Raw genomic sequence first — 24,189 nt, 5'->3', positions numbered from 1 at the left:
ACCCGGCTAATTTTTCTATTTTTGGTAGAGATGGAGTCTCACTCTTGCTCAGGCTGGTCTCAAACTCCTGAGCTCAAGTGATCCTCCCGCCTCTGCCTCCCAGAATGCTAGGCTTACAGGCGTGAACCACTGTGCCCGGCCTGGAATATTTTATGCCTTGGAAGTTACGGAACTTTCTGGCTGGATTGCTTAAGCAAAGATTAAAGGTCTCAATTGCATTTTACTGCGCTGTGTTCTTTTTCATGAGTCACGCTGCCCCTACGTTTTCTGCAACCCAAGGTACAGGGAGACAAGAGCTTACCCAGCGGGGCTATGGGAACTGGATGTCTTTTTGCAATGTAAAGCCCGATCCCGACGTCTGGTAATTTTAATATTTATATACACGTACTGTGGAGTACTACTTAGTGATAAGAGAGAATGAAATAATGTCATTCGCAGCAACTCGGATGGAGCTAGAGGCCATTATCCTAAGTGAACTCATCGAGGAATGGAAAAATAAATGCCACATGTTCTCACTGATACGTGGGAGCTAAACTGTGTCTACACAGGGCACACAAAGTGGTATAATAGACATTGGAGACTCAAAGCGGGGGGAAGGGGCGAGGGATGAAAGCTCACCTGTGTGACTCAGTGGACGCTACTTGGTTGATGGGTACACCAACAGCCCAGACCCAAACTGTTGCATGTATACATGCAACGGGATTCGATGCGTACACCCTAAATCTAGCAAAATTTTAAAAAGGAAAAACAAAACCAAACCAAAGACACAGGCTGCTGGGTTGCTCCCGCCTGGTTTGCCTCAGCTCCTGCTTGGTTTCTTCGCTGGCTCGGCAATCTCTTTCCTGATCTCTAACAAGAGGCCAGTCCTTGGGCCGCTTCTCTTCCTTATCTACAACTGTTCTCTTGGCGATCTCTGCCTGTCTTCTCTTCTCTAAAGGAGTTTTCTCGCAGTCTGCCTCACGCGTGACGCCTGGCCGCAGTCAAGTGTGGGCACCTACGAGGCCTCTGGTTCCTACCTCAAGAGGGCTGCAGAGAGGTGATCTCTGCAAGGTCCCTCTGCCCCACCTGTGCCAGAAATCGCAAGAAACTTCTTCCTCCTCCTCCCGCAGTGTCTTTCCTGTGCTCTCTGCTGAGAAAACATCGTGGGCGCTCTGAAGGAGAGATGCTTAAAGAGATATATTGAACATGCAACAAACTGATAACCGCCTAGATGGCTAAATTTCAAGTTCAAATTTTGATCCTGGGATTTGCCCAATTGTTGCATTAGCACTGCCTGGGGTGAAATGAGACTTTAATAATTGTGTAGCTTCCCATGACGAATGCCACGGAGCCTCCCTTGTCAATGCAAGATGCTTCCCTTTCTCTGTCTGATGAGCTTGTTCCTGCCTAAGCTGAAAATCCTGGCACGTCTGTAAAAAGAAAATCAGAGGCTCAGGGCCACCCCCTGGCTCCTCATGCCAAAGAGAAGGCAAAAGCTCAGGCACCTGTGAAGAGCTGGTGCCACAGGTCACTCGTTAAGGAACGTCCTCGCTGACCTCCCGTGAGCAAGGACGTGCAAGTTGCACCTGTGTCCAGCACCTAAAACTAAAGCCTGTTCCATCCCACACTGATGATGAATGACACGTTTATCTTACAGGTAACAGATCTGGAGACAAGACAGGATCAGACATGCTTCCACCTACCCAGGGACATCCACATGGTTGATGCTTTCTGCACTCCTTTATTTTACATAAAATGTAAATTTTGGGGGCCTCACAAGAATGCAACTGCTACCTCATCACCTCCCTACCCCACTGCCTGCCTTTTTCCTTCCCCTTATATGGCTTTAAAATGCTGTCGGTTCCAACCTCCCCTTTTGGAAAAACAGCCACACCTCCTCTTTGGTTTGTGTTTTTCTCGGGTGCGTCCTCAAAATCTTGGCTTAATAAACCTCCATGGATTAGGATTTTTGCCTCTGTCATTTATTTGGGTTGACACATCCTGGCCTAAAGGACATGCACCACCAGATTAGCTGGCTTTCCACACACCCCACCCTTCCACCCCTTTCTGCCTCTGAACTTGAGTAGCTTGAGCTGGAGTCGGAGTCCCACATGCCCCAGCATGCAGGTTCTGAGGAAATACCCGAGAAGAAACACAAAACTCCCCCAATCTCCACAAGATTCTGCTCGTATGTGTTCACGATCTGGGGAACGTACGTAGAAGTGGATTCTTAAGGTACTAGATCAGAGACAGAAAGTTGAAGTAGAGCGTGGCTGACCAAGGAGGGTGGGCTTTCTAAAGACTTCGGTTTAGTCTACAAATTGGAACAGCTGGGCAGGGTATAAACAGTTGCTCATTTGGTCATCCATGTAAGGTGAAGACGAGATGTCAGAATTTAGTGCAATGTAAGGAAGACTTGGGGGAGTAGGGATATCGGAATGGATTTCTTTATGTACGACCTGTTCGCCATCCTAATAGAAAAGTTCCCATGAGATACTTCTTTTTCCAAGGCCTGAGATGTGTACTGGTGACAGAGGACCATTGTCTCCATTGCAGGGCGTGTGGGAGGTGGTTTGGAGCTTGGGTGCTGAGATCTGAGTGAGTGAAGCTTCCCAGTACATGGTACGTGATCATCATGGATCTGCTAATGGGAGAGTCAACAAGAAGCTCTGCAGGTCCCCCTACCTAATGACAGAACCAATGACATCAATGCCATGTCTCTGGGGGGATGAAAAGGATTAGGACCACCGTGGAGGACTGGAATGGTGCCAGTTAATCTTCACTATCACCAACTCTACCTAGTTAGGTGGGTCTTGTAGAATGTCGGGGGGTCATTGTGAACTTCATTAAGTGACTCCAGTTACAGATGCTGTTTCCAGCGTGGCTTCTATTGCTGCTACTGCCGAATGCCCATCCTCCCAGCAGCCGTGACAAAGCCCGAGCTCCAGATGTGCTGCTGGAGCCCAGATGCCCAAATTATTCACCTGGTGGCGAGGTGATTACACTGAACCCCTTCCATGGTGGAGAGGGGAGCAATTTGGCTTTTATAGAATACAGTAGATGCTTTTTTTGGAGGATGGGTGGAGAAGAAAGCTATAAACACCAGTTATAACTTCATGAGCTACTACTACAAGGACTGTACCTGTCCGTATTCTCTTCCTTACTTTGCTAATTTATTTTATTTTCTGCCCACCCTGTTACTCTATAGGCAATGTGTTTTTGATGACCTTCATGATTTACTCCATAGAAAACAGAATTGCAAGATGACAATTATGTCAGGGCTAGAGCAGGAGTGGACACCACCAAAAGGGTGGACTCAGAGCTGGACAGAGTGACCGGTGAGACTTGGGGCTGTGTCCCTGTGGGGTTAGCGTGAGCCCGTAGTTAGTGGTGGCGCATGCCCGTAGTCCTAGCTGTTCGAGAGGCTGAGGCAGAAGGATCCCTTGAGCTCAGGAGTTTGAGGTTGCTGTGAGCTGTGATGACACCACTGCACTCTAGCCCAGGCGACAGAGTGAGAGACCCTGTCTCGAAACAAAACAAAAAAATTCCCAGGACAAATTTTAGGATAATTAAGCGTAAACATTTTTTTTCAAAGTGTGACTGTGGAAAGTTGGGTGTGCTTTGACTTCAGGAGCCAAAGAGCTGGATTTCCCAGCACTTAAACTCTTTCAAATGTTTTGGGCATGTCCCCACCTTGAAGGGAGGGAGCCCTCCTTCCACACAGGACTCGGAGCGCCAGATTCCTGCGTCCTCAGCCTTCCTTGCATCTGGTTTAATCTGACGCATCCGTCCCGACCTTTGTGTCAGGAGCTAGTGACACAGAGAGGCAAAGCTAGAGGCGAATTAACTGTGGCAGTAGTCGTGACAACAGCAGGGACGGCTGGCTTCCAGGGACGGCAGTGACAGCAGCACCAGTGACGTGGCCAGGTTTGCGTCCAGCGCCGCAGCAGCAGGGCCACCGCTGTGGCCACTCTGGGGCCGATCGGGCTGCAGTTGAGGCTGCTGCTTCCTTGTTCTCACCTACCGTCCAGGCAGCTCCTCCAGCTTCTAGGTGCTTCTGAGAATGAGCCACTGTCCGTCAGCACCGTCGTTCTCTGCTTCAAGTCATCAGGAGGTTTTTATTGCTTGTAACCAAGAATCCCAATGGTAAAGTGTTAACATTTGTTAATTATGGATAGTGGAAATGTGGGTGTTTATGGTTTTTTGTATTTTATGTCTTTTAATTTTCTCAAAAGCTGATCGTAGCAATCACATATGCGGGTGTACATGCAATGCACGTGCACGTGTGTGTGTGTGTGTGTGTGTCTGTATGCGCCATGCGCTGTCCTGCTGTTCCGGGCACTTTGCTTATACCGTTACAACTCATTTACTCCTCCTGACAGGCCTGCGAAGTAGGAGCCATTGTTCACGTCCTCCTTTGACATGCGAGGAAACTGAGGCACAAGAGGCGTAAGAGACCTGACCAGGATCGTGCCACTGCTAAAGAGCAGAGTCAGAAATCAAACCTCGGCGGTCTCTGTCCCCGGCCTTTGCTTTGAACAGAATAAGGGATATGAGAGATCGAGCAGCTTTACGGGGAGGCGGAACCCTGAGAGATTTGAGGGTGGGGCAATGGGCTTATTTAGGGGCTGAGGGGAAGGACGCAGTGGGGAGGGCTGGGAAGGTCCGAGGAAGCCGGGCTGTTGATAGATGGCTGCCCTCAAGGTCCCAGGGGCCAAGATTCGCTGTGCACAGGAGGAGGAACAGGATTCCTGGTTTGATACAAGAGAAAACGGGGCTTCTCTGGGACATGGAAGGCAAGGTCACCTGCAAGGAGGCTAAGGAGGTGGCAGGCAAGTGACCCGGTGGTCCTGTAGGTGGCTGGGTGCGGGGGGGGGGGTCCTACAGGGGAGAAGGAGGAGAAGAGAACTGTGGGCTGGTGGCCAGGGACAGCCCAGGTCCCAGGGGCGGCTCCCCTGCTGCTCAGGGGCCCCAGGCAATGATGCTGGAGCACAGGGTCCGGTGGTGCAGGGAGGGAAGCGTCACAGTAACTGGACAGGGGAAAGCAGGTCTGCGCCTGTCCCCACTGGACACAGACTGAATGGTCGCAGGCTCCTCCTCCTCCTGGTTCCCCTTCGAGAGGGTGTGTGTGTGTGTGTGTGTGTGTGTGAGGGAGGAGAGAGAGAGAGAGAGAGGGAGAGAGAGGAAGAGGGAGAGAGGGAGGGAGAGAGGGAGGGAGGGAGGGAGGGAGAGGAGAGCGTGAGCCCATGCGCTTGGTTGCTAAGCCTTGGCCCCTCCTGGGGTCAGGCTGGGGTTTTACCTGCCGACCCCTCTGGTCCAGGTCTCCAGGCTGCCCTCCTCATGAAGCCACGAAGAGGTGGCACGTGCATGAAGCCTCCTCTGGCTGTCAGAGCCGGGCAGCCCCGGGAGAACTGAGCTCTCTGCAGGGCTTGCCCAGCCGTCCCCGGGAAGCCCACGGGCCCTCCCACAGTCTCCCTCCGCTCAACAGGGTGTCTTCCAAACCCTCAAGCTTCAGCCTCTGACCGTGAAATGAAGTGACCATTCTGTACCTGCCATGCTGTTTCCGGGGGGACTTTTGTCAGCTGCCCAGAGTCACCAAGCCAGGACGGCTCTCTGCAGCCCTTGAATGGCCTGTCTTCTTCTGTGACCACAGGTAAGAAAGCTGCCCCCAGGCTTATGTCAGGGACATCGTGCATGTGGGGAGATTGTGGGTGTGGGGCCAAAGGGGTACTGGCAGCTTCTGGGTACTCAGAAGGGGGTGATGTCAGAATGCTGGAAGTTGCCTGCTCCTAGAAAAATTTTAGTCTCCTAAAATTTTAGTCCTGCGCTCTGGGCTGGTGTGGATAGCTTGGTCTCAGGAGTAGTGACTTTACTGTGTCTGCTCCTCTGTCTTTATTACTACGATTCCTTCTTTTGCTCCTTTCTTTATTCATTCAGTAAATATTCCATGTGCTTTATGAAAGGCTAACAGGCACCGATGGTTATTTACTGACTTGGGAGGGAGCAAGTGCTTCGTTGCTGGGTTGTTCCAAGCCTGGACTTTGTGGAGTGGGTCCCTGCCCCGGCTGCTGTAGTAGTTCGGATGACCTTTAAGATTCTACCCAACCTTGAGCTGTTAAGCTCCTGCCATTGATCAAGTTATTGAGCGGAGCAGACGTAGAAACTAGAAGCATGTTCTCTACCCTCTAAGCACCTCTGGTGAAATTATTTGGAAGAAGAAATAATATCATTTCCTCTAGTCGAGGGGTTTCTTTGGGGGTACAGTATTGGCAATTGTGACAGAGCTGGGACTCCCATGCCTGGTGGCGGGGCGGGGGCTGGACGGTTTCTGGATGGTAGAGAAGAACCGGGTGGGTCCTGAGAGAGGAGAACGTGACCTGGTGGGTGAGTAGTTGGAAAACCAGCTGCGGTGGGAAGATGAACAGGGAAGTGAGCCCAGATTACCTTGACTTCAGTGGAACCAGGATGCAGGTGGGTGGGAGGGGCTGCGGTGAGTGCGGGAGTGGGGGTAGGGAGGGGGTGGTCGGGGCAAGGGCTGCAGCGACAATACAAGCCCAGTGGGATGCTGATGTCTGAGCGCTTTACATATGCAATGTCTTTTGCACAAGCTTCTCTGTGCACCCCACCCACCCAGCCCCACTTTACAGATAGGGACGTCACCCACTGCCACCGCCTCCCCCAAACCTGCCAATCCAGCCACTCAGAGGGTCAGAGTCTGCAGCTTTTCTCTTTTGACACCTTCCTAACCAGAGGTGGAAGTTTCCTCTAATTGCTATCAATTACCCAGAACAATTCCTCCTCGGTTTCCTGTGACATATTAATGAAATTATCATGGCGGGCTAATCGCGAGGGATGCAGATTTGAGGCATCTTGCTGGAATAAGTCCTCTAGAGTCACTGCATCTCATTTGCACACGGGACAGCTCTCCTTGGATCTCTAAATGATGCAATTTCGGCATGCCTGGATTCCTGTTCTCGCTAGTGGGGAGAAATCTGTCTTTTTATTACACGCACTTGGTTGAAACAGATCACAGCCTTGGAATCTGCGGCCATGATATTGTTTGGAAGGATGAGTAAGTGCATCTGCACCTAGAAGAAGCTCCTAGAACCTTAGATCCAAGTGGGCCCAGCTTTGGGGGGGATGTCTGTCCCCTCATCCCCCGTCCCCCACAGACCTCAGTCCTGACAGTGGCTTCACAGGGACGGTCACGGTGCTCAGGTCTGCAGAACACAGGCAGGTACTGGCGGAGTTGCTTACACAAAACTGCCCTCCTGGTGACTACCTCATGATGATTTATCACATTATAGTTTAGAAGCTGAAGACCTTAGCTCGAATCCCAGCTTCATCACTTTTTAACTAGGCGGACTTGGGCAACTTGGTCAACTTCTTTGAACATCAGTTTTTTTTTATTTATATCAAAGCAATAATAATATCTCTTCCCTGCACCCTCCTGGGGGTGATGTGAGGTCCAAATGAGGCCAAGGTGCCTTGTAAACCTGAAAACTACACAAGTGCATGTTGTTCTTAGGAGTTAACATCAAAGGGGGTCCTGCAACCCCCTTTCCCTGCACTTCCCAGCCCTGTTTCCTAACATCTAAGGAAAACAACGGAATCTTCATGCCTGTGCCGTGGTACACCTCAGCCATTGAGTGCTGTAACGCTTCTTTATTTTAACAAGCAAGCTAAACTTCCGGGTGGTCGTGATTTACAGGTAAACGAGGAGGGGATGGGACACGTGGGGAATCCTAAGTCCTGCAGGGTAGGGGGGATGACAGAGAGAGAAGGAACCACACAGGCGGCTCCACGGAGGGCAGGAGTTTGAATGAGTGCAGGGAGCAGAGGAAAAACTTCTCCTGCTCTGCAGTTTGCCTTGGGTGTTGACAAAGTTTAGCTTCTGGTGGCAACACCACGATCTTTCAACCCAACTCGACTCAACTCAACAGATGCTTACTTAGAATCAGACTCAGGGAAGAACTTCCCGACATCGAGAATTGTAAAAAGCCTGGAAAGGATGCTCAGGGAACTTGGGGCCTCCGAGGATGGCTTTGAAACGAATGAGGCTAAACCAATAACGTCGTACCTCCCATCAGGGGTGGATGGGAGGATGAGACGCTAGAATTTTCCTTCCTTCTGATTCTTCTCTACCGTGTCCGCTCAGGACCTCGTTCACTCAGGTCTCTGTCCCTGGCGCCTGGCACATAATTGGCTGCGATAAAGGATGAGGTGTGGAAAGATAAATGAACAAAGGCAAGAGTGAACAGTTGGACCATGGGTACAAATGTCTGACACGGTGTCGCTCCCTAAATTCAGAGGCCAGCTGTGGTCTCCTTCCACGGACTCTCTCGGAGCTTCCTCCTCCCCTGGGCTCTTCTCAGCACAGCAGGTGGTCAGAGACAACCCACAGCACGGCCCCAAGCTGCCGCCTTCTGATGTCCAGGGGCAGTCGGACCCGTCCTCTGAAGCCATGGGCCCCTCCCGTCCTGCGCTCCTGTCCTTGAGGAGGCTCTGCCTGTGCTGGCTCCTGCTGACTCCGACAGGTGAGTGGGTGTCACCAGTGAGACCTCATGTCACACCTGTAAACTCGCAAGCTGTCTGGAGGACTCTCCTGTAGGTGGACTCTTTGCAACCAACCGTCAAAGCTGCAGGGGACATTAGCGGCCGTCAGCCGCGTGGCTCGTTCCACTGGGAGAAGGTGGGTGAGGGGGTGGGAGTGGTCACAGCTCTGACATTAGCAGCTGTGTCACCTTGAACGTCCCCGAGTGTCGATGTTCCTCAGCTGCAAAACACAAATAGTATTGTGGACCTCCCAGGGCTATTGTGAGGACGGAGCGCAAGTTTGACTAGCATCGCGGACGCAGCAGGCACCAGGGCACATGCAAGGCGGCTATTGTCACTGCTGTGCTTTTGGTCCCAGATGGTGCTGACACATTTTTCTGGATTTTGGAGCCATAGTTCCCGACCTGCTCAGGCAGCAGAGCCCTGAAGTGGTGAAGCTCTTTGCAGATCACAGAGAAAGCCAATGAGAGAGATATCAATTTCCCAACGCTTTGCCAACCTGATCAAAGGTGGCAAATGCCAGCGGTTTAAGAAAAATCGAGGAGATGCCCAAAGTGGCAGAGGGTTTCGCTGTTAGCGGTAATGGCCCGTCTGACAGGTGGCGGGAAACAGACGCCACTCACCCCGGCCGGGCTCACTGCGATGCCCAAGGAACCCTTCTCCCTGCAGCTCCCCACATTCAGACCAGGCGTCTCCCCCACATCGCAGCCATCCTCGGGGTCCGAGTGTCCCCACTTCCCTGTGTCTCACCCCTCTGCAGCACCTGTTCCCACTCTTTCTTAGCTACTGTCCCCAAGCAGCTGACCTTTCTTGATCTCTGTGCGGTGCGCTCTGAACTGTGTTAAGCCCTGATAGACATTTTCTATTTAATCCTTAACAGCGTTCTGCGATAGGGTCTGGATTCGCATCCCCATTTTACAGATGAGCAAACTGAGGCCCCGTGAGGCTGAGTGGCTCTGATTTCACGGCAGGTGGAGAGGAAACCCAGCGCCCACATCCCCCAGCGCCCGGAGACACCCCCTCCTCTCCGGGTCCCCTGGTGCCAACACAGCGAGGCTCCCGCACCCACGCCGAGGACCACCTCTTCAAGCACCTCTTTGGGGGCTACAACCGCTGGGCACGCCCGGTGCCCAACACCTTGGACGTGGTGATCGTGCGCTTTGGGTTGTCCATCGCCCAGCTCATCGATGTGGTGCGCCTGTCCTCCCAGCCCTCGTCCCGGAGTCAGCCCCGAGACACACGCCTCTCCGCCCCCCACTATTTCTTGAGGCTGCTCCCTGGGCCCCAGCCCCGCCCTCCCCTAGACTTTGGGGGTGGGGCCAGCTCCATCCCCATCCCCCAGCCCTGGGGAGCCCCTCCTGGCAGGGCGCCGATTGGGAACAGTGCCTGTGTGACCCTGGGGACTCTGAGTAAGGGTGGCAGTGTCGGGAGGGGTGGCGGGGGGGCTGTCCTTTGGATGCCGTATTAGAGGGTCTTCCCGCGAGTGGGGGCCTGAAACAGCCTCTGCCACTCCTCCCTGTTTTCTGGGGCCGGGTCCACCCCTCTAACTGTTCTTGCTCTCTCTGCTCCCCGCCAGGACGAGAAGAACCAGATGATGACCACCAACGTCTGGCTAAAGCAGGTGAGACCCCTCCAGGGCCAGGGGCGGGAATCCAGGCAGCACCTGTCACTAACCAGGGGCCAGGGAACAGCAAGACCCGAATTCACAGCGGACCGTCCGGTTGCCCCTCGGGATGCTCCCAAAGCCAGCCCGCCGTGGCCCCTGAGAACGTCAGGGAGGTTCTTCCTGGCTGGAGGGTGTGAAAAACCGCACCAACAATGGTGGCTTCACTACAGATGAGTGCAGTGGCCACCGGGTCGTCCAGCCAGGGAGAGGCAGGACTCGGGTGTCCAGTCCACTCCGTGTGCCGGGGACCTTGGCCACTAAAGTCAGGGCAAAGCGAGAAGGTTGGTTACTAGGTCCGAGCCTTTCCTGGCATGGCAGCCCCTTCTGACCCGCAGGGCCGGTGGGGACCTCTCTGGGTGCTCTGAAGCAGTGGCCCTGCCCAGCCAGGTTCGGGGCGCCCCACTGCCCAAGGCTTGCCCGGGCCCCTCCCGGGTGGCACCGGTGACTGACTCCCCCCACGCGCAGGAGTGGAGCGACTACAAGCTGCGCTGGAACCCGGCCGATTTCGGCAACATCACCTCCCTCCGGGTGCCTTCAGAGATGATCTGGACGCCCGACATTGTCCTCTACAACAAGTAGGAAGCGCTGTGGTGCCGGGAACCCTGGGAGAACCCTGGGAGGCCCCCGGGAGGGGCGGGTACATGGGCCGGGGTGTCTCCCTCCCCGCTGCTTTGCTGGGTGTCTGCGCCCACCTTCCCCTATTCCTTTGGTTTTGTTCCCTCGCTCACACCCCGATACGTACTGAGTGCCCACTATGTACCGGCGCCTGGCGCCGTGCGAGTGGGACAAAGGTTTGCCAATCCCGAGTATTCCTTGAAAAATGTGGTGCCGGCTCAGAAAACAATGCCTCGGGGCTGGAGTGTTGAAGGATGGCGCCTCGTTGGAACGGGTAAGCCTCATCCTGGGATAACACCCTTAAAGGGGACAAACTCACTTTTTAAAAAAAATCTTATTATTTTATAGTTGTCTTCAAGACCAAAAGGACCATAATGACTAGAAGCTAATACAAGGCAGGGGCATCTAAAGAAAGCCTCAGTGGACAAATATTAAATTAAATTAAATTTAAAAAATAAATAAATAACATTTTTTAAATTTGTGAGATAGGATCTTGCTCTGTTGCCCAGGCTAGAGTACAGTGGTATCATCATAGCTCACTGCAGTCTCCAACTCCTGGGCTCAAGCCATCCTCCTGTCTCAGCCTCCCGAGTAGCTGGGACTACAGGGGCATGCCACCGCACCTAGCTAATTTTTTTTTTTTAAATTTTAGAGATGGGATCTGGCTATGTTGCCCAGGCTGGTCTCAAACTCCTGGGGTCAAGCGATCCTCCCACCTTGGCCTCGCAAAGTGCTAGAATTACAGGTGTGAGCCACCAAGCCTGGCCCAAATCACATTTTTTGATAGGCTAAACAGAAACCTATAATTTCATTTGCATGTTTGATATCAGATAATTCTTCCTTTAAAAGTCAAGCAGTTCAAATTAAAACGTGTTTGGTGTCATGTTTGTCTAAAAATGTCTTCCAAAGATGCTAAGGAGCACTACTTCCTTGAGATATGAGTCGGTATGAAAAAGGGTTCTGTGGTCAAATAGTTTTGGACAACATTGTATGTCGTTATTCCCACCCCAGTCCTTTGGAAAACGGCAGAGCACAATAGCATTTTAAATGTTGTTAGGAGTTCTGCAGCTAAAAACCCCATCCAGCCCAGCATTCCCCAATTCCTTTGACCCTACTTGGAAAATGCTATTTTTAAACAATGAAATAAAGAGGAAAGAGTCCCACTTCTGGGTTGGCATCCCCAGATAGGACAGGTGGCTCCTAACACTGTCCAGTTCTGCCAGGCCTAAGCCATCTTGGCGAGCACACGTTCCCCACGGGGTTACCTGGCAGGTCTCCCACCTCAGGTGTCCAGTGTTTGCGGCTGCCGCGGGGCTCACGGACCCCCCCACCCTGTGATGTCTCTGTGCCCCGGAGGCCCTTCTAGTTTCTGCTTCCTGTGCCTCTGGCAGAGGCCAGGAGCAAAGTCCCACAGCAGGTAGGACTTGCAGTTGTAGGATTGCCAATAAGGCTTCAACCGGTGTTACCTGATTATTATGAGAAACTCTTTCGACAGTTCAAAAGTTGGAACCACGAAACCAGCCTGAGCAAGAGCGAGACCCCGTCTCTACTAAAAATGGAAATAAATTAATCGGACAACTAAAAATATATAGAAAAAATTAGCCGGGCATGGTGGCGCATGCCTGTAGTCCCAGCTACTCGGGAGGCTGAGGCAGGAGGATCGCTCGAGCCCAGGAGTTTGAGGTTGCTGTGAGCTAGGCTGACGCCACGGCACTCACTCTAGCCCGGGCAACACAGTGAGACTCTGTCTCAAAAAAAAAAAAAAGTCGGAACCAAACTCTGGACATTTAAAGCAGGATCCCCTCAGTGTAGACACCCAGGCCAGGTTAGCAGGTGGGCTCACGCTGCCATCTAGTGGTGACTGTGTGTGATGACCAAAGTGCCCCCCCGCCCCCCGCCCCGCTTTTAATTTAAATTCTTGCACCGAAGCGAAGTGTTTGTTACTCTCTTTCAAAGTAGCTGTTTCCAGCCGGCCTATATCTCTACCCTGGAACTCCTCCATGGGAAAAAAGTCTCTCTTCCATGTATTCTTTGGATTCCCCGGGGCTTAGGGTTCACTGACGGGCCACCACTGTTCCAGCGTCCCCAGAGTCCTTGTGGGTCTTTGGATGCCTGGTGCCACAGTGTCCCAGACTCATCTCCCACTGCCCCCATACTCTGTCCTCCCTCCCCTGGGTGCACCCTGTGAGTTTTGCCCTTCCCACCTGTTCCTTGCTCCCTTGGGGACCCTGAGCTGGTTCACTCTCCACCCGTCTGTCTGCCAAATCCTACCGTGGGTCAGGGCGCTGTGCAAACGGCAGCCCTCACCGTGACCCCCTCACCCAGCCAGGTCTGGGGCGCCCGCTGCCCACACTCCCCGTGCTGCTGCCGAGCTGCCTCCTGACGCTGTAGTGGGTCCTGCTGTGTCTCATCTCCTCCTGGCCCCTTAAGGGCAGGGACCTTGTCTCATTCCTCTTCTTGCTCTGGTAGAGGCCCTGGTGGGCGAGGCTGGCTCCCAAATGCATGTTACGTGGGTGGATTCGAGACGTGTCTTCACCAGCAAAGACCTTAGGTCTCTTCTGAGCAGGAGTGAAAGGTCCCAGGTGCAAAGGACACGAACCCCTTCCTGAGGGGCGACTCGCCATCTGCTACGGAAAAGAACACATAGTCACAAATAATCACTCTAAAATATTAAGTGAATAAAAACAGGCAAACTCCATATACCCCATGGTCACAAATATGCATGTGTGTGACCATCACATAGATCATACGTGTAATAGTTTCGCATGCTATATACATCAAAATGTGAATAGTGGTTATTTTAAACATTCTCAGCGCTTTATTCTAGACAATTCCCACTTTTGTAATTAAAAAGATGGTCGTGGGAAAGGCTGCTCAGGTGTGCTGGGAGAGGCTCACGCGTGCGCCTGAACCCCGACGGCCCGGCCAGGTCCGCCCTCGTCTGTGGGGTTCGCCTGCTGCCGGCCGTGAGCAGCCCGGCCTGGGCAGGGGGCGTGCAGGGCACCCAGGTCCTCTCCTCTCCCAGTGCAGACGGGGAGTTTGCGGTGACCCACATGACCAAGGCCCACCTCTTCTCCACGGGCGCCGTGCACTGGGTGCCCCCGGCCATCTACAAGAGCTCCTGCAGCATCGACGTCACCTTCTTCCCCTTCGACCAGCAGAGCTGCAAGATGAAGTTCGGCTCCTGGACCTACGACAAGGCCAAGATCGACCTGGAGCAGATGGAGCAGTCGGTGGACCTGAAGGACTACTGGGAGAGCGGGGAGTGGGCCATCGTGAACGCCACGGGCACCTACAACTCCAAGAAGTACGACTGCTGCGCCGAGATCTACCCCGATGTCACCTACACCTTCGTCATCCGGCGGCTGCCGCTCTTCTACACCGTGAACCTCATCCTCCCCTGCCTGCTCCTCTCCTGCCTCACCGTGCTGGTCTTCTACCTGCCGTCCGACTGCGGCGAGAAGATCACGCTGTGCATCTCCGTGCTGCTCTCGCTCACCGTCTTCCTGCTGCTCATCACCGAGATCATCCCGTCCACCTCGCTGGTCATCCCGCTCATCGGCGAGTACCTGCTCTTCACCATGATCTTCGTCACCCTGTCCATCGTCATCGCCGTCTTCGTGCTCAATGTGCACCACCGCTCGCCGCGCACGCACGCCATGCCCCGCTGGGTGCGGGGGGCCCTGCTGGGCCGCGTGCCCCGCTGGCTCCTGATGCATCGGCCCCCGCCGCCCTTGGAGCTCCGCGCCCCCCCGGGCCTGCAGCTCGGCCCCTCGTACCACTGGCTGGAGACCAGCGTGGACGGCGAGGACAGGGAGGCGCTGGCGGCGGAGGAGGGCAGATGGGCGCGCGCTGGTTACTCTGCACCCCCCACCGGCGCCCTCCACAGCCAGGGCGGCCTGCGCCCGGGGGCCTCGGGTCCCAAGGCTGAGGGGCCCTTGCAGGAGAGCGAGATCCTGCTGTCACCTCGCGTGCAGAAGGCACTGGAAGGTGTGCACTATATCGCTGACCACCTGCGGTCTGAGGATGCCGACTCTTCGGTGCGTGGGGGCTGGGGTAGGGGCGAGCCTGGCAGGGGACCTCCTCTCCCCAGGTGTGAGCTCAGGCCAGCCCTCCCCTGAGGACCCCTCGTGGCCCTTAGGAGCCTAGAACATACTGGTGAGAGAATGTCTAGCTGGCAGCTCTTGGGACATTTATTGCCTGCCACAGGGGCCAAGCACGCCCAGCTTGGCCTAACTGGGAGCACACGAGCTAGAGAGGGAGGACTGCACAGGCTGACCCTGTGCCTCCCACAGGCCGCCAGCTCTCACCAGTGCCCTGGAGGTCGGGGTACTATTTTAGGAGAGGCCCAGCAAATGAGCCCAGCCTTCCTCCTTCATCCTGCATGGTCTCCTCCTCCTCCCCCTCGTTCACAGGCTCTGGGCATTTTGCAGACTTCACTGTTCACCCACAAACCCTGTAGACTCTCAGTTGTACCGGGGGTGGGGGGGGAGCTCCAGCATGATTAGGCGAGCAGGCCACTGCCCCATCACAAAGTTCTTCTTATCAGCCCAGGGAAGGATAAGAGGCCAGGAGGTTGTTGCCAGGTGGCCTTGTTGAGTAGATAAGAAAATTAACCATTATCTAATCCAGGAGCAGTGTGGAGTCCAGACTCCCCTGCCTGGGCTGTGAGCCCAAGGTCCACAAAGCCCCCTGCCCTTCCCCCAACCCACCCTGGGTCACACCCACCTTCACCTGCCCCCTCCTCTCCAGGTCCTGCAGGTGGGTGGGGTGGCAACGTGGGGGACAGCAAAGCCTCTAGCATTTTGTAACTGTTGCATTTTAACTGACGTTGCACTGAAATCCCCAGCTGGTTCTGCCACCTCCTGTGTCCTCTGGTGTCCCTTTACCTGCAACCTGAGAGCACGTGGGGAGGCTCTGGGCTGTGTGGAGGGGCTGGGATGGGACAGGAATCACCAGGGAGTTCTCTGAGCCTGGAGGCCACCCTGTCTCTCCCCTGCACCCCTGCTGCCTGCACCGACCTTCATTGCCCAGGTCCCCTGTGGTCGTCCTTGCAGGGGCTTTGCACAGGGGGACACTGACCCTCCCCGAGGCGCAGGCCTGTCACTGAGAGCCGGTTTCCGCCTGCAGGTGAAGGAGGACTGGAAGTGCGTGGCCATGGTCATCGACAGGATTTTCCTCTGGCTGTTCATCGTCGTCTGCTTCCTGGGCACCATCGGCCTCTTCCTCCCTCCGTTCCTGGCGGGAATGATCTGATCCTCCCTCCCCTCCATTGCTTCCAGGTGGCCCCGCTGGCCACCTTTTAAGTACCCTTAACTGCAGCTGCCTCTAGAGTAGCGTCCAGGGTGGATGCCGTTTGCCTGCTGGTGCCTCTGCGTGGAGTCCAAGCACTGCCCGGTCGCCGGGGACTTCTCGGAACACCCCACCTGACGTCACTATACCGAGTGCTGAGACGCTGCTGGGTGCAGGGCCCTCTTCTGGGTGCTGGGGAGCTGGGAGGGGGAGGGGTTTGCAGAAGGTTAGGATAGGGTGACAACAACGCCGGGTAGAACCAGATAGTTCTGGAAGAGCAGCACAGCCCCTACACTGCAGGGCCAGGCAGGAGTGCTGAGGGCCAGGGCTGGGCTGGAGAGGAAGGGGACTCGGACCTCACAGGAGGGCCTTGTGGGGAAGCAGGGAGGGTGCCTGGGGTGGAAGGGCTCTGAACGGCATTTTGGGTTCAGGAATGAGCCCCAGTGCCTGGGACAGCAGCTGGGGGGCGGGGCTCTGTTGCGGGGAGCAGCGGGAGGAGGCTGGAGAGGCGGGTTGGGGTCTCTCTAAGCCAGGCTTAGCGTGAAATTCAGAGTCTGTCTGAGCCTGCAGGGCTCTGAGCTGTCAGGAGCAGCAGGAGAATGACAGGCTCTTCCAGAAAGGCAGGGCCCGCATGTAGGTGGAGACACAGGCCAGGTGCTTTTGGAGGAGGAATGGATGGATGGGTGCGGGTCGCTGGGCCATTCCGCCCACCTGGAAGCGCCTGTGGCTCCCCCGACCCCCCCAACCAGCTTCTCCTGATATCTGCCCTCCCTTTCCTTGCTGCAGAAGGGCTGAGCACTGGCTGGAGCCCCAGGAGGTCTGGGGGAGCTGAGTGCCACTGCCTGCAGATCCCCTGGTCCCCGTCCCTGCCCCATCAGCACGCCTCACGTGGGAGTTTAAGATCTTTGCTTCGGTTCCTTTGAGTCTGAACTGCTCAAGGGCAGGTCCCCTGCCTTGTGTTTGTCCTGGTGTCCAGCACGCGGCACAGCGCCGGGCCAGCGGCGTCCAGCACCCAGGACATTTGTTCTGCGTGGTTGAGGGCAGTGAGCTGGGTCACTTTGGACCCTGCGACCACTGTGTAGATGGCAAAGCTGCAGGACTGCGCCCTTCCCAGCCTGTCCCCCCATTCTGTCCTTCCCAGAGGCCCGAGATGTGTCCAACCTGCTCTGAACCCTTTGGGGCAGCCTGTTCTTGCACCTTGGACTGAACACTCCAGGGCCCACGGCTGCTTGCGGAGCCCAGGCCCAGCTGCTGCTCCTGGGGATCGGGGAATGGGAGTGGCCTGGGGCGTCTCCTGAGCTCTGCGCAGCCCCCGAGGGTGGGACCGCAGCAGCGAACAGACAGCACTGGGTTCCGTGGACAGTGTGGGGACCTCAGCCAGGAAACCGAGCAGGGCAAGCTCCTGGTTTCCTTTCAGTCTTTGGGGTCCCCTCCTTCCCAGCCCCTACACGCTGCTCCCTGACAGACCAGGGAAGCCTGCCTGCCCGGGACACCCCGGCCCGGGTCCCCACTCCTCATTTCTCTCCCAAGATGCTCCACGCGGGGCCCATTCTGGCCTCTGGCTCCTGCTGGCTCCTGTGCACGCGGCTCCACCCCCCACCTCCCCTCCCCTCAGGGCCCCCTGGCCCAGGCTCCCAGACCTGCCCTCCTCGTGCGTGCGGAGATGCGCATGCGCGTCATCCACGCCTCCTGTCGTGCACGTGAGTAAAGAGATGAAACGCAGACGAGTCTGCTGCTCATTAGCATCATCAGCGTCGCCCAATCTCCTCCAGGGCCCGGGTTGCTTTGGGGCCAGGCGGGAGAGGAGTGACACATGGCATTCCTCACGTGACCATGGAAGGGCCTGCCCTGGGTCCCCGGGGGTATTGCCGTGGGGTCGGGTGCCCCCCGCTGCCCACGCAAGGGCACAGGGACCACACGCCCCTCCTTGGGTGAGGCCTGGTGCTGGTCAGCCCTCGGTCTGCGTGAGCGCAGCGGTGGCCGCCATTCTCCCCCACAGGGCAGATCAAATCAGCGGAACAATCAAACGAACCAGGAAGCAAATGGGAACGATTTTAATTCAGCCACAAGTCAAATAGAAAGAAGGTAAAAGAGTGTTCTACACAAAGACGTGAGAAAGGGGCAGGTAGAAGGAGGCGGCGTACGAAAAGAGAGGAGAAAAGAAGGAAGGGAAGAAAAGGGAGAGGGAGAGAGCGGACTCGGCCCGAGGCCCAGACCTGGACGCGCCTCTCCGCGTCCTTCCCGACGCTGGGCTGCGGACGACGCAGCGTCCTGTGCTGCGCCCACGCTCCCCGTTAGCTTGTTCCTGGGCCGCGTTCCAGGTTCCCTCCCGCAGCAGGACGCGCGGCTGTCAGTCCACGCCACACTCACATTAAATAAATTCCACTGTACACTGTACAAGAACGCCAGGCTCTTCCCTCATCCCACCAGCCCCCGGACCCCACAAATGAAGCCCCTTCCGGGCCCCTCTGTGCATCAGGGGACCTCTGAAGGCTGAAGAGGAAGGAGGAGGAGTGGCTTGGTTCCCAAATCGGCTGGCCGTGTCCATGTGTAAAGCCATCTCGGCCACTGGGGGCACCATGTGACACCCCACGCCTGCCCTACGAGTGCCCAGCTGGGCCAGGCTGGGATAGGGAGGGATGGCCGGGCAGCAGCAGTGTCCCCTCCAAGCCATCTTTGTCACCCCACCCCATGTCCACAGCCCAGGGTCCGCTCTGTCCAGCTGCAGCCTGGGCAGCTCAGTCTGGGGTGGGGAGAGGGGGTCGTGCAGAGAGGCCAGGCCTTGCCCCCAAGGAGACCCGCAGGACCGGAGGCAAGGCAGGGAAGGTACACGACAGGTGGGGGTGGGAGTCGCAGGCAGCCCCCGTGCTCAGTCACTCTGCAGGTGGGTGGGCCAGGTTGGCCAGGACCTTGGCCTGGTCCACGGCGTCGAGCAGGTTCTTGGCGTCCACGGCCAGGGCGTGGGAGGCCGTGAGCATCTGCCGCTTGCACTCCTCGCTCAGGGAGGTCACCGCGTTCTGCTGCGCCAGCCGCATCTTGTTGATGAGCTCCGCCAGGTCTTTGTTGAGCAGCTTCTGGGTCCCCTCGATCTGTAGGAAGAGCATATGGGGGAGGCTGAGGGTCCACGAGTCTCTGCCTGGAGGATGGGGAAGCCGGGAGTGTGGGGGGGTGTCCACCTGCGTGTTGGCTGAGGCCATGGGACGTTCCCTGGGGGCAACTCAGCCCCCTAGGCCTGGGCTGAATCCAATGCTCTGTGCAGACTGGAGCTGGGTCTGCAAGGACTGAAATCACAGACAGCCCAGACCCAGCGGGACAGACCCTCCCTTCGTGGCAGCGTCCCCTCGCGCCGGAGAGAATGGCCAGAGGTAAAGGTGGCAGTCTGCCGTCAAGTCAAGAGATCAGGGACCGCTTTGTCTCCAGCGCTAGCTAGCACATTGCGCAGTGCAGGCATACCCGGGCGGTATCGTGGATTCGGTTCCAGACCACCTCAACAAAGCGAATACTGTAATAAAGTGAGTCACATGACCTTTTTGGCTTCCCAGTGCATATAGAGTTATGTTCACGGTGCACTGCAGTCGAGTAAGTGTGATCAGATGTGCTGTGCAGAAGCCCCCTGGGGACTCAGAGGGCAGAAGTGAGGCAGCCAGGTGGTCCTCATGCGCCTCTGGAGGGAAGCACACCTAGGGACAGGTGGAGGTGCAGCAGAAAGGGGACAGATTTCGGCCCCGGCTGGGACGAGGACTAGGACTCACCTCTGTCCGTGAAGACGATGGCAAGGAGGGCAGGAGGTCGTCCACGCTCCCGATGAGCTTCCGCAGGGTCAGCCCCACGTTCTGGGGAGAGAAGGGGGCAGGGTGACTGTCACCTCTTGCTTTGGGAGAAAGCCACGTTTCCCTTGGGGAGAGCGCTTCTGAGTGGTGCCTGCCCTGGGACTCGATTCCCCTGGGCCACCGTGCTCCAAGGGGGTCTGCCGGGCTGGCCAGCAAGGAAGCACAGCCCCTTCCCTTCCAGGCCTGGGGGAGCAGCCTCCGCCTCCCCTGCCCCAGCTCCCACCTTCACCACCACGACGTAGCCCTCGGGGGGCAGCTGACAGAGCTCGTTCTTGAGGTCCAGCACGGCCCGCACCAGCTCCATGACGTTGAGGTACACCTGGTCGTCGGTCCGGTCCAGGTTGGCCGTGGGCTGGATGGACTGAGGGGGACAAGCACGGCCGGGGGGGCAGGGTGAGTCGGGGGACACTACCACTCTTCACGGGCAGGTGCGACTGGTACCAACGCAGCCACCAACCCGACTGGAAAGGACTCGTCTCTGGAACAGTAGTGCCCTGTCCTGGGGGTGCCTCCCTCCCTTCCACGTCCAGGGCAGTGGGTTTCCAGCCGGGGAGCCTTAGCAAAATACTAGTGGCGGCCTCACGCCAGACCAGCTGAACCATCACCTGGGCACGGGGGGCAGGTGGTCTCAAAGCTCCTCAGGTGATTATAATGGACAGGCCAGGGCGAGAACCACTGTCCCACCCCAGGGCTGCTGTAAGGACAGCAGGGTGCTGGGAGCCAAGGGCAGAGGCTCAGGAAGGAAGGCCTACCCACCCCCCCAACCAGGGCTGGACTGGTGAGCTGTCCTCCAGGTCAGGGAGGGGCCCCAGGGGACAGGAGACTGGTTCTTTCCCTTGGGTGTTCGTGAATTAGCTGTGTGGCCTTAGGCAAGTTGCCTCCCCTCTCTGGGCCTCATCTATATAATGAGGATCCTGGACTAGATTCTAACCGAGCAACTGTGACATTTTTCTCAATCCGTGGTCTGCAGCCTCGTGGAACTCTGAATCGAGTCTTATCAGCTTCATCAGAGCCAGAACATACCTGCGCACCCAGCCGCGGCGGCTTCTGCGGGGGCCCCGTGAACTCCACTGCAATGGAAAGCATGGCGAGTGGGCGGCGGTTCTGAGCACCCCAACCCATCCCTTTGTGCCTGCTGAACCCCTCTGCTCTACCACCAGGAGAGCCCAAAGTCCAGGATGGCAGGGAAAATGACCTTCTGCTCTCCCTGGTTTTCCCGTAACCAGGGACAAGCACTGCTGTCCCTTTTATAGAAAGAAAAAACCAAAGCCACGGCCGAGCTGGAGAGACTGCAGTGGGCGTCCTGCCCCGGCTAGTGCTTGCTCCCTGGTGGACGCCAGGCCTGAGAACCAGCACGCCGCGGCCCTGCCGTCCCTGGGGGAGAAGCTTCGCGCGGGAGGCGGCAGGGGTCTGTGGCGCCTGGGGTAGACTTGTGAGGATTCTCTAAAGGTTTGCGTTGACCGTTTGGGCCGAGGAAGTGGGACAGCAGCAGAGCCGGGCTCTTCCTCCCACTTTGATGAGCAAAGACACACACACGCCTGTGGAGCGGAGCCGCTGGAGGAGTGAGCACGGAGTGAGATTCAGAACTCCCGGTTCTACTCTCCCCTCCAGCTCTGCCACCTGGGGCCGCTCACATACACTCCCTGGGCCTTAATTTTCATTTGTAAAATAAGAGATTTAGCTCAGAAGGGACCCTGGAGCCAGAATGTATGGGTTCAAATCTGAGATTTGCTAGTTATTTGCTGTGTGACTTTGGGCAAGTTACTCAACCATCCTGTGCCTCTTTGTGCAGGGCCTGTGCCTGACTTGTATTAAGTTCTCTGTGACTGTTGTCATCACCATCAACAGCCCCACCCCTCTAGGACCCAGGCAGCAGCCAGGCTCACTGCTGGCTCTTCCCTCCCTGCCTTCTGCAGAGGCTTTGGAGACCCCTTGTCTTGGCTTCCCCTCCCGCTTTCTCCCTTCCACCCCTGGGGCCTGGAGAAGATGAGTGTGAGCGGGGAGAGGCGGGTGGAGCTACTTCATTTTCCTCCCCACGGAGCCTCCCACAGAGTGAGCAGGAAATACAAGGGAGGAGAGAAGCCCCCGCTCCTTGGGACAAATGCAGGGGGAGAGGACCTGAGAACTGAAAGAGGAAGAGAAAGGTGCCAGGCAGGGCGCGAGGGACGTGGGTGGCAGAGCAGCATGGTGGCTCTCAGCCCCAAAGCCGGCCCTCCCCGCACACTCCGAGTTAAAGCAAGACAGGTGCTTCCTAGAGTCACACAGACACTGCCCCCGGCACTGGGCAATGAGCAAGGACAGTGGCCCCGTCCAAGAAGCCAAGCGGAAACCCCCCAAAAGGAAGGGCAGGAGCACTTACTGTAGCCGACCTCCTTCTCCGGGGTCTGGAGGGAAGGGAGGAGAGAGAACCTGTCACTCACACTGCTCTGCGACAACCCACTCCCCGCTTCATTTGTCCCCAGCCCCTCCACCGTGTTTAGAGATTAGGGCCATTGATGGCGGTGTCTGAGAGCTCCTGACCAGAAGGACCTTTCTGGGAGGCAGAGGGGCCCTGTGATAGGCCACAGCGGTGCTAAGGGTGCAGGTCACAGGACAGCTTGGAAAAGAGCTGCGTGGAGGCTGGCACGCAGGGAAAAGATGTCTCCCAGGATGGGGGGCAGCCGAGGAGGAGCTGGGTAGGCCCGGGGCGGGAGGCGGGGGTCCCGTGGTGTGGGGGTCTTCTCTCCTGCGGACTTACCAATGGGGACTTGTCGTTCATGTAAACCATGGGGTCCTGCAGAGAAGGAGACCAAAGCAAAGGACTTAGGGTTCCAGAATCCAAAGTACCAGGAATGCGTTTGCTCCACCCAGCCGGGGGGTGTGGAAGAGGACGCGGAGGGAGGCAGGGCACGGAAACCCCACCCCGGGCCCAGCGCTCGCTCACCAGGGACTTCTCCTCCTCCCGCAGCCACTGGTAATCCAGAACCATCTGCTTCTGCTGCTTGTCCAGGATCTGCCGCATCTTGATCTTCTCGGCCTCCCACAGCTGCTGGGCCTCCTCTCGGCTGCTGGGCCGGATGAAGTCCTCCTCCTGGAGCACGGCGGGGACAAACGAGAGGACACAGTGAGCCCCGCACTCGGACTCCGAGGAGGGACAGTCCTCTGAAGAGCCTCTTGGGAGCCGCAAGCCTCGGCCTTGCCAGCTGCTTTTTTCTTGCAAGTTTGCGCCTAAACCCCCGGCCGTATAGGCAGACAGTTGTCATCCGGCGCCAGCCTCGAGCGCATGCCCGTGTTGCCATGTGATGCCAAACCCGAGGACGCGCTGTTTAACATGCACTGCACTCGGACGATTACTGACCTGTCACTGACATTTTATCTTGTAGTGACTGCCCTAACATTACTTTGTCAGTTGGCATTTGTGACAGTTGCTGTCATTTAATAGATTTAGAAATGCAAAGCCAGCCTTCTGGAAACCCTTTGGTGCTTATCTCCACCTAAGCAACCAAGGCGGCAGGTCTGGAAGCTTCCAGAGGCCGTGGTGCTGTCTCTAGCCCCGCAATGTGCAGCCCCACGCGCGTCCGTGGCTGAGCAGAGCCTCGGAGAAGGAGCAGCAGCATGCACCCCTCGAGCGTGACTTCCTAGGAAGACGTACTCTTTATTAAGATAACATTAATAGCTTGGGTTATTTAAATAAAGGTTAGAAGAAATGCAAGAGCTAAGAGATAAAATAAGAGCAAGATGTAAAGAAATATAGCTCCATAGGTATAAGATAAATCCTTCCTCTCCCTAGCCTTATTAATTTAACCCTTGTTTTAACTCACCTGTGAGGCTTTGGACCCATTCACAGTTTCAGCTATTAGTTCGGAAACAGAAGGTATTGCATGCCTGCCTATGTTCCTTCAATTTTTCCTAGGGTTCACTTGCATAATTATCAGCTCAGTCCCTCCAAACTATTTCCCTTTTTTTCTGCTGCCATGATCACTGTGGCCTCCTGGACTGGTGGAGGAAGCGTGTTATTGGCCTCCTCTTGATGGCACAAAGCCCAGGGGTTGCCTTCACCAGAGGCAGGATTCTTCTATAACACGCAAAATGCTAAAATGCTAAAAATGCTAAAAATGACCAAGGGACCAAGCTGGCAGGTCCCTTAGTTCCTTTCCTTCGAAGTGGCCATTTACATACAAGTCACTTGCAGAAAATGCTAAAAATGATCTCTATCCGGCCGGCGCGGTGGCTCACGCCTGTAATCCTAGCTCTCTGGGAGGCCGAGGCGGG

The 24,189-nt window shown here is 56.3% G+C and overlaps 3 protein-coding genes across 4 annotated transcripts in view; 1 reads left to right on the top strand and 2 right to left on the bottom strand.

Annotated features, from left to right (window-relative positions):
- Positions 1–8,443: 8,443 nt before the first annotated feature.
- On the top strand, positions 8,444–16,345 carry CHRNA2 (cholinergic receptor, nicotinic, alpha 2 (neuronal)). 2 transcript variants are annotated; one of them, XM_012662963.1, is made up of 6 exons: positions 8,444–8,516; positions 9,507–9,682; positions 10,112–10,156; positions 10,667–10,776; positions 13,842–14,856; positions 15,947–16,345. In XM_012662963.1, exons 1-6 carry the CDS (start codon positions 8,444–8,446, stop codon positions 16,070–16,072), a joined length of 1,545 nt encoding a protein of 514 aa, XP_012518417.1. In that variant the 3' UTR covers positions 16,073–16,345. The 2 variants fall into 2 exon arrangements, with proteins under 2 accessions (XP_012518417.1, XP_012518416.1); XM_012662962.1 differs by having other exon boundaries at positions 9,507–9,727.
- A 2,583-nt stretch (positions 16,346–18,928) lies between these two features.
- Positions 18,929–24,189, bottom strand: part of PTK2B (protein tyrosine kinase 2 beta) — a 119,633-nt gene continuing 114,372 nt past the window's right edge. Inside the window, exon 31 of the mRNA XM_012663020.1 lies at positions 18,929–19,075. Coding sequence (XP_012518474.1) covers positions 18,982–19,075 — 94 coding nt within the window. The 3' untranslated portion in view covers positions 18,929–18,981. The remainder of the gene's footprint in view (positions 19,076–24,189) is intronic.
- LOC105825275 (protein-tyrosine kinase 2-beta-like) lies at positions 20,805–23,571 on the bottom strand. Its single transcript, XM_012663021.1, has 4 exons — positions 22,862–23,571; positions 22,676–22,711; positions 22,298–22,322; positions 20,805–21,008 (listed from the first exon to the last, which is right to left on the bottom strand). The coding sequence occupies exons 1-4, from the start codon at positions 22,937–22,939 to the stop codon at positions 20,833–20,835; spliced, it is 315 nt and encodes a 104-aa protein (XP_012518475.1). The 5' UTR covers positions 22,940–23,571; the 3' UTR covers positions 20,805–20,832.

The sequence above is a fragment of the Propithecus coquereli genome, unplaced genomic scaffold (genome assembly GCF_000956105.1).
Source record: "Propithecus coquereli isolate 6110/MARCELLA unplaced genomic scaffold, Pcoq_1.0 Scaffold79, whole genome shotgun sequence".
Lineage (NCBI taxonomy): Eukaryota > Metazoa > Chordata > Mammalia > Primates > Indriidae > Propithecus > Propithecus coquereli.
Note: the sequence above shows the minus strand (reverse complement) of the source record. Positions and strands in the feature narration are given on the sequence as shown.

What these genes read in the sequence shown, in the direction of transcription:
- LOC105825275 (XM_012663021.1), bottom strand. Translation starts at nt 22,939, where the DNA reads ATGCGGCAGATCCTGGACAAGCAGCAGAAGCAGATGGTTCTGGATTAC. An exon ending in GGGAGGAGGAGAAGTCCCTG is followed by an intron (nt 22,712 to 22,861) that starts GTGAGCGAGCGC and finishes CCTTCTCTGCAG; the next exon opens with GACCCCATGGTTTACATGAA. An exon ending in TGAACGACAAGTCCCCATTG is followed by an intron (nt 22,323 to 22,675) that starts GTAAGTCCGCAG and finishes CCTTCCCTCCAG; the next exon opens with ACCCCGGAGAAGGAGGTCGG.
- CHRNA2 (XM_012662962.1), top strand. Translation starts at nt 8,444, where the DNA reads ATGGGCCCCTCCCGTCCTGCGCTCCTGTCCTTGAGGAGGCTCTGCCTG. An exon ending in GACATTGTCCTCTACAACAA is followed by an intron (nt 10,777 to 13,841) that starts GTAGGAAGCGCT and finishes CTCCTCTCCCAG; the next exon opens with TGCAGACGGGGAGTTTGCGG. An exon ending in CTGAGGATGCCGACTCTTCG is followed by an intron (nt 14,857 to 15,946) that starts GTGCGTGGGGGC and finishes TTCCGCCTGCAG; the next exon opens with GTGAAGGAGGACTGGAAGTG.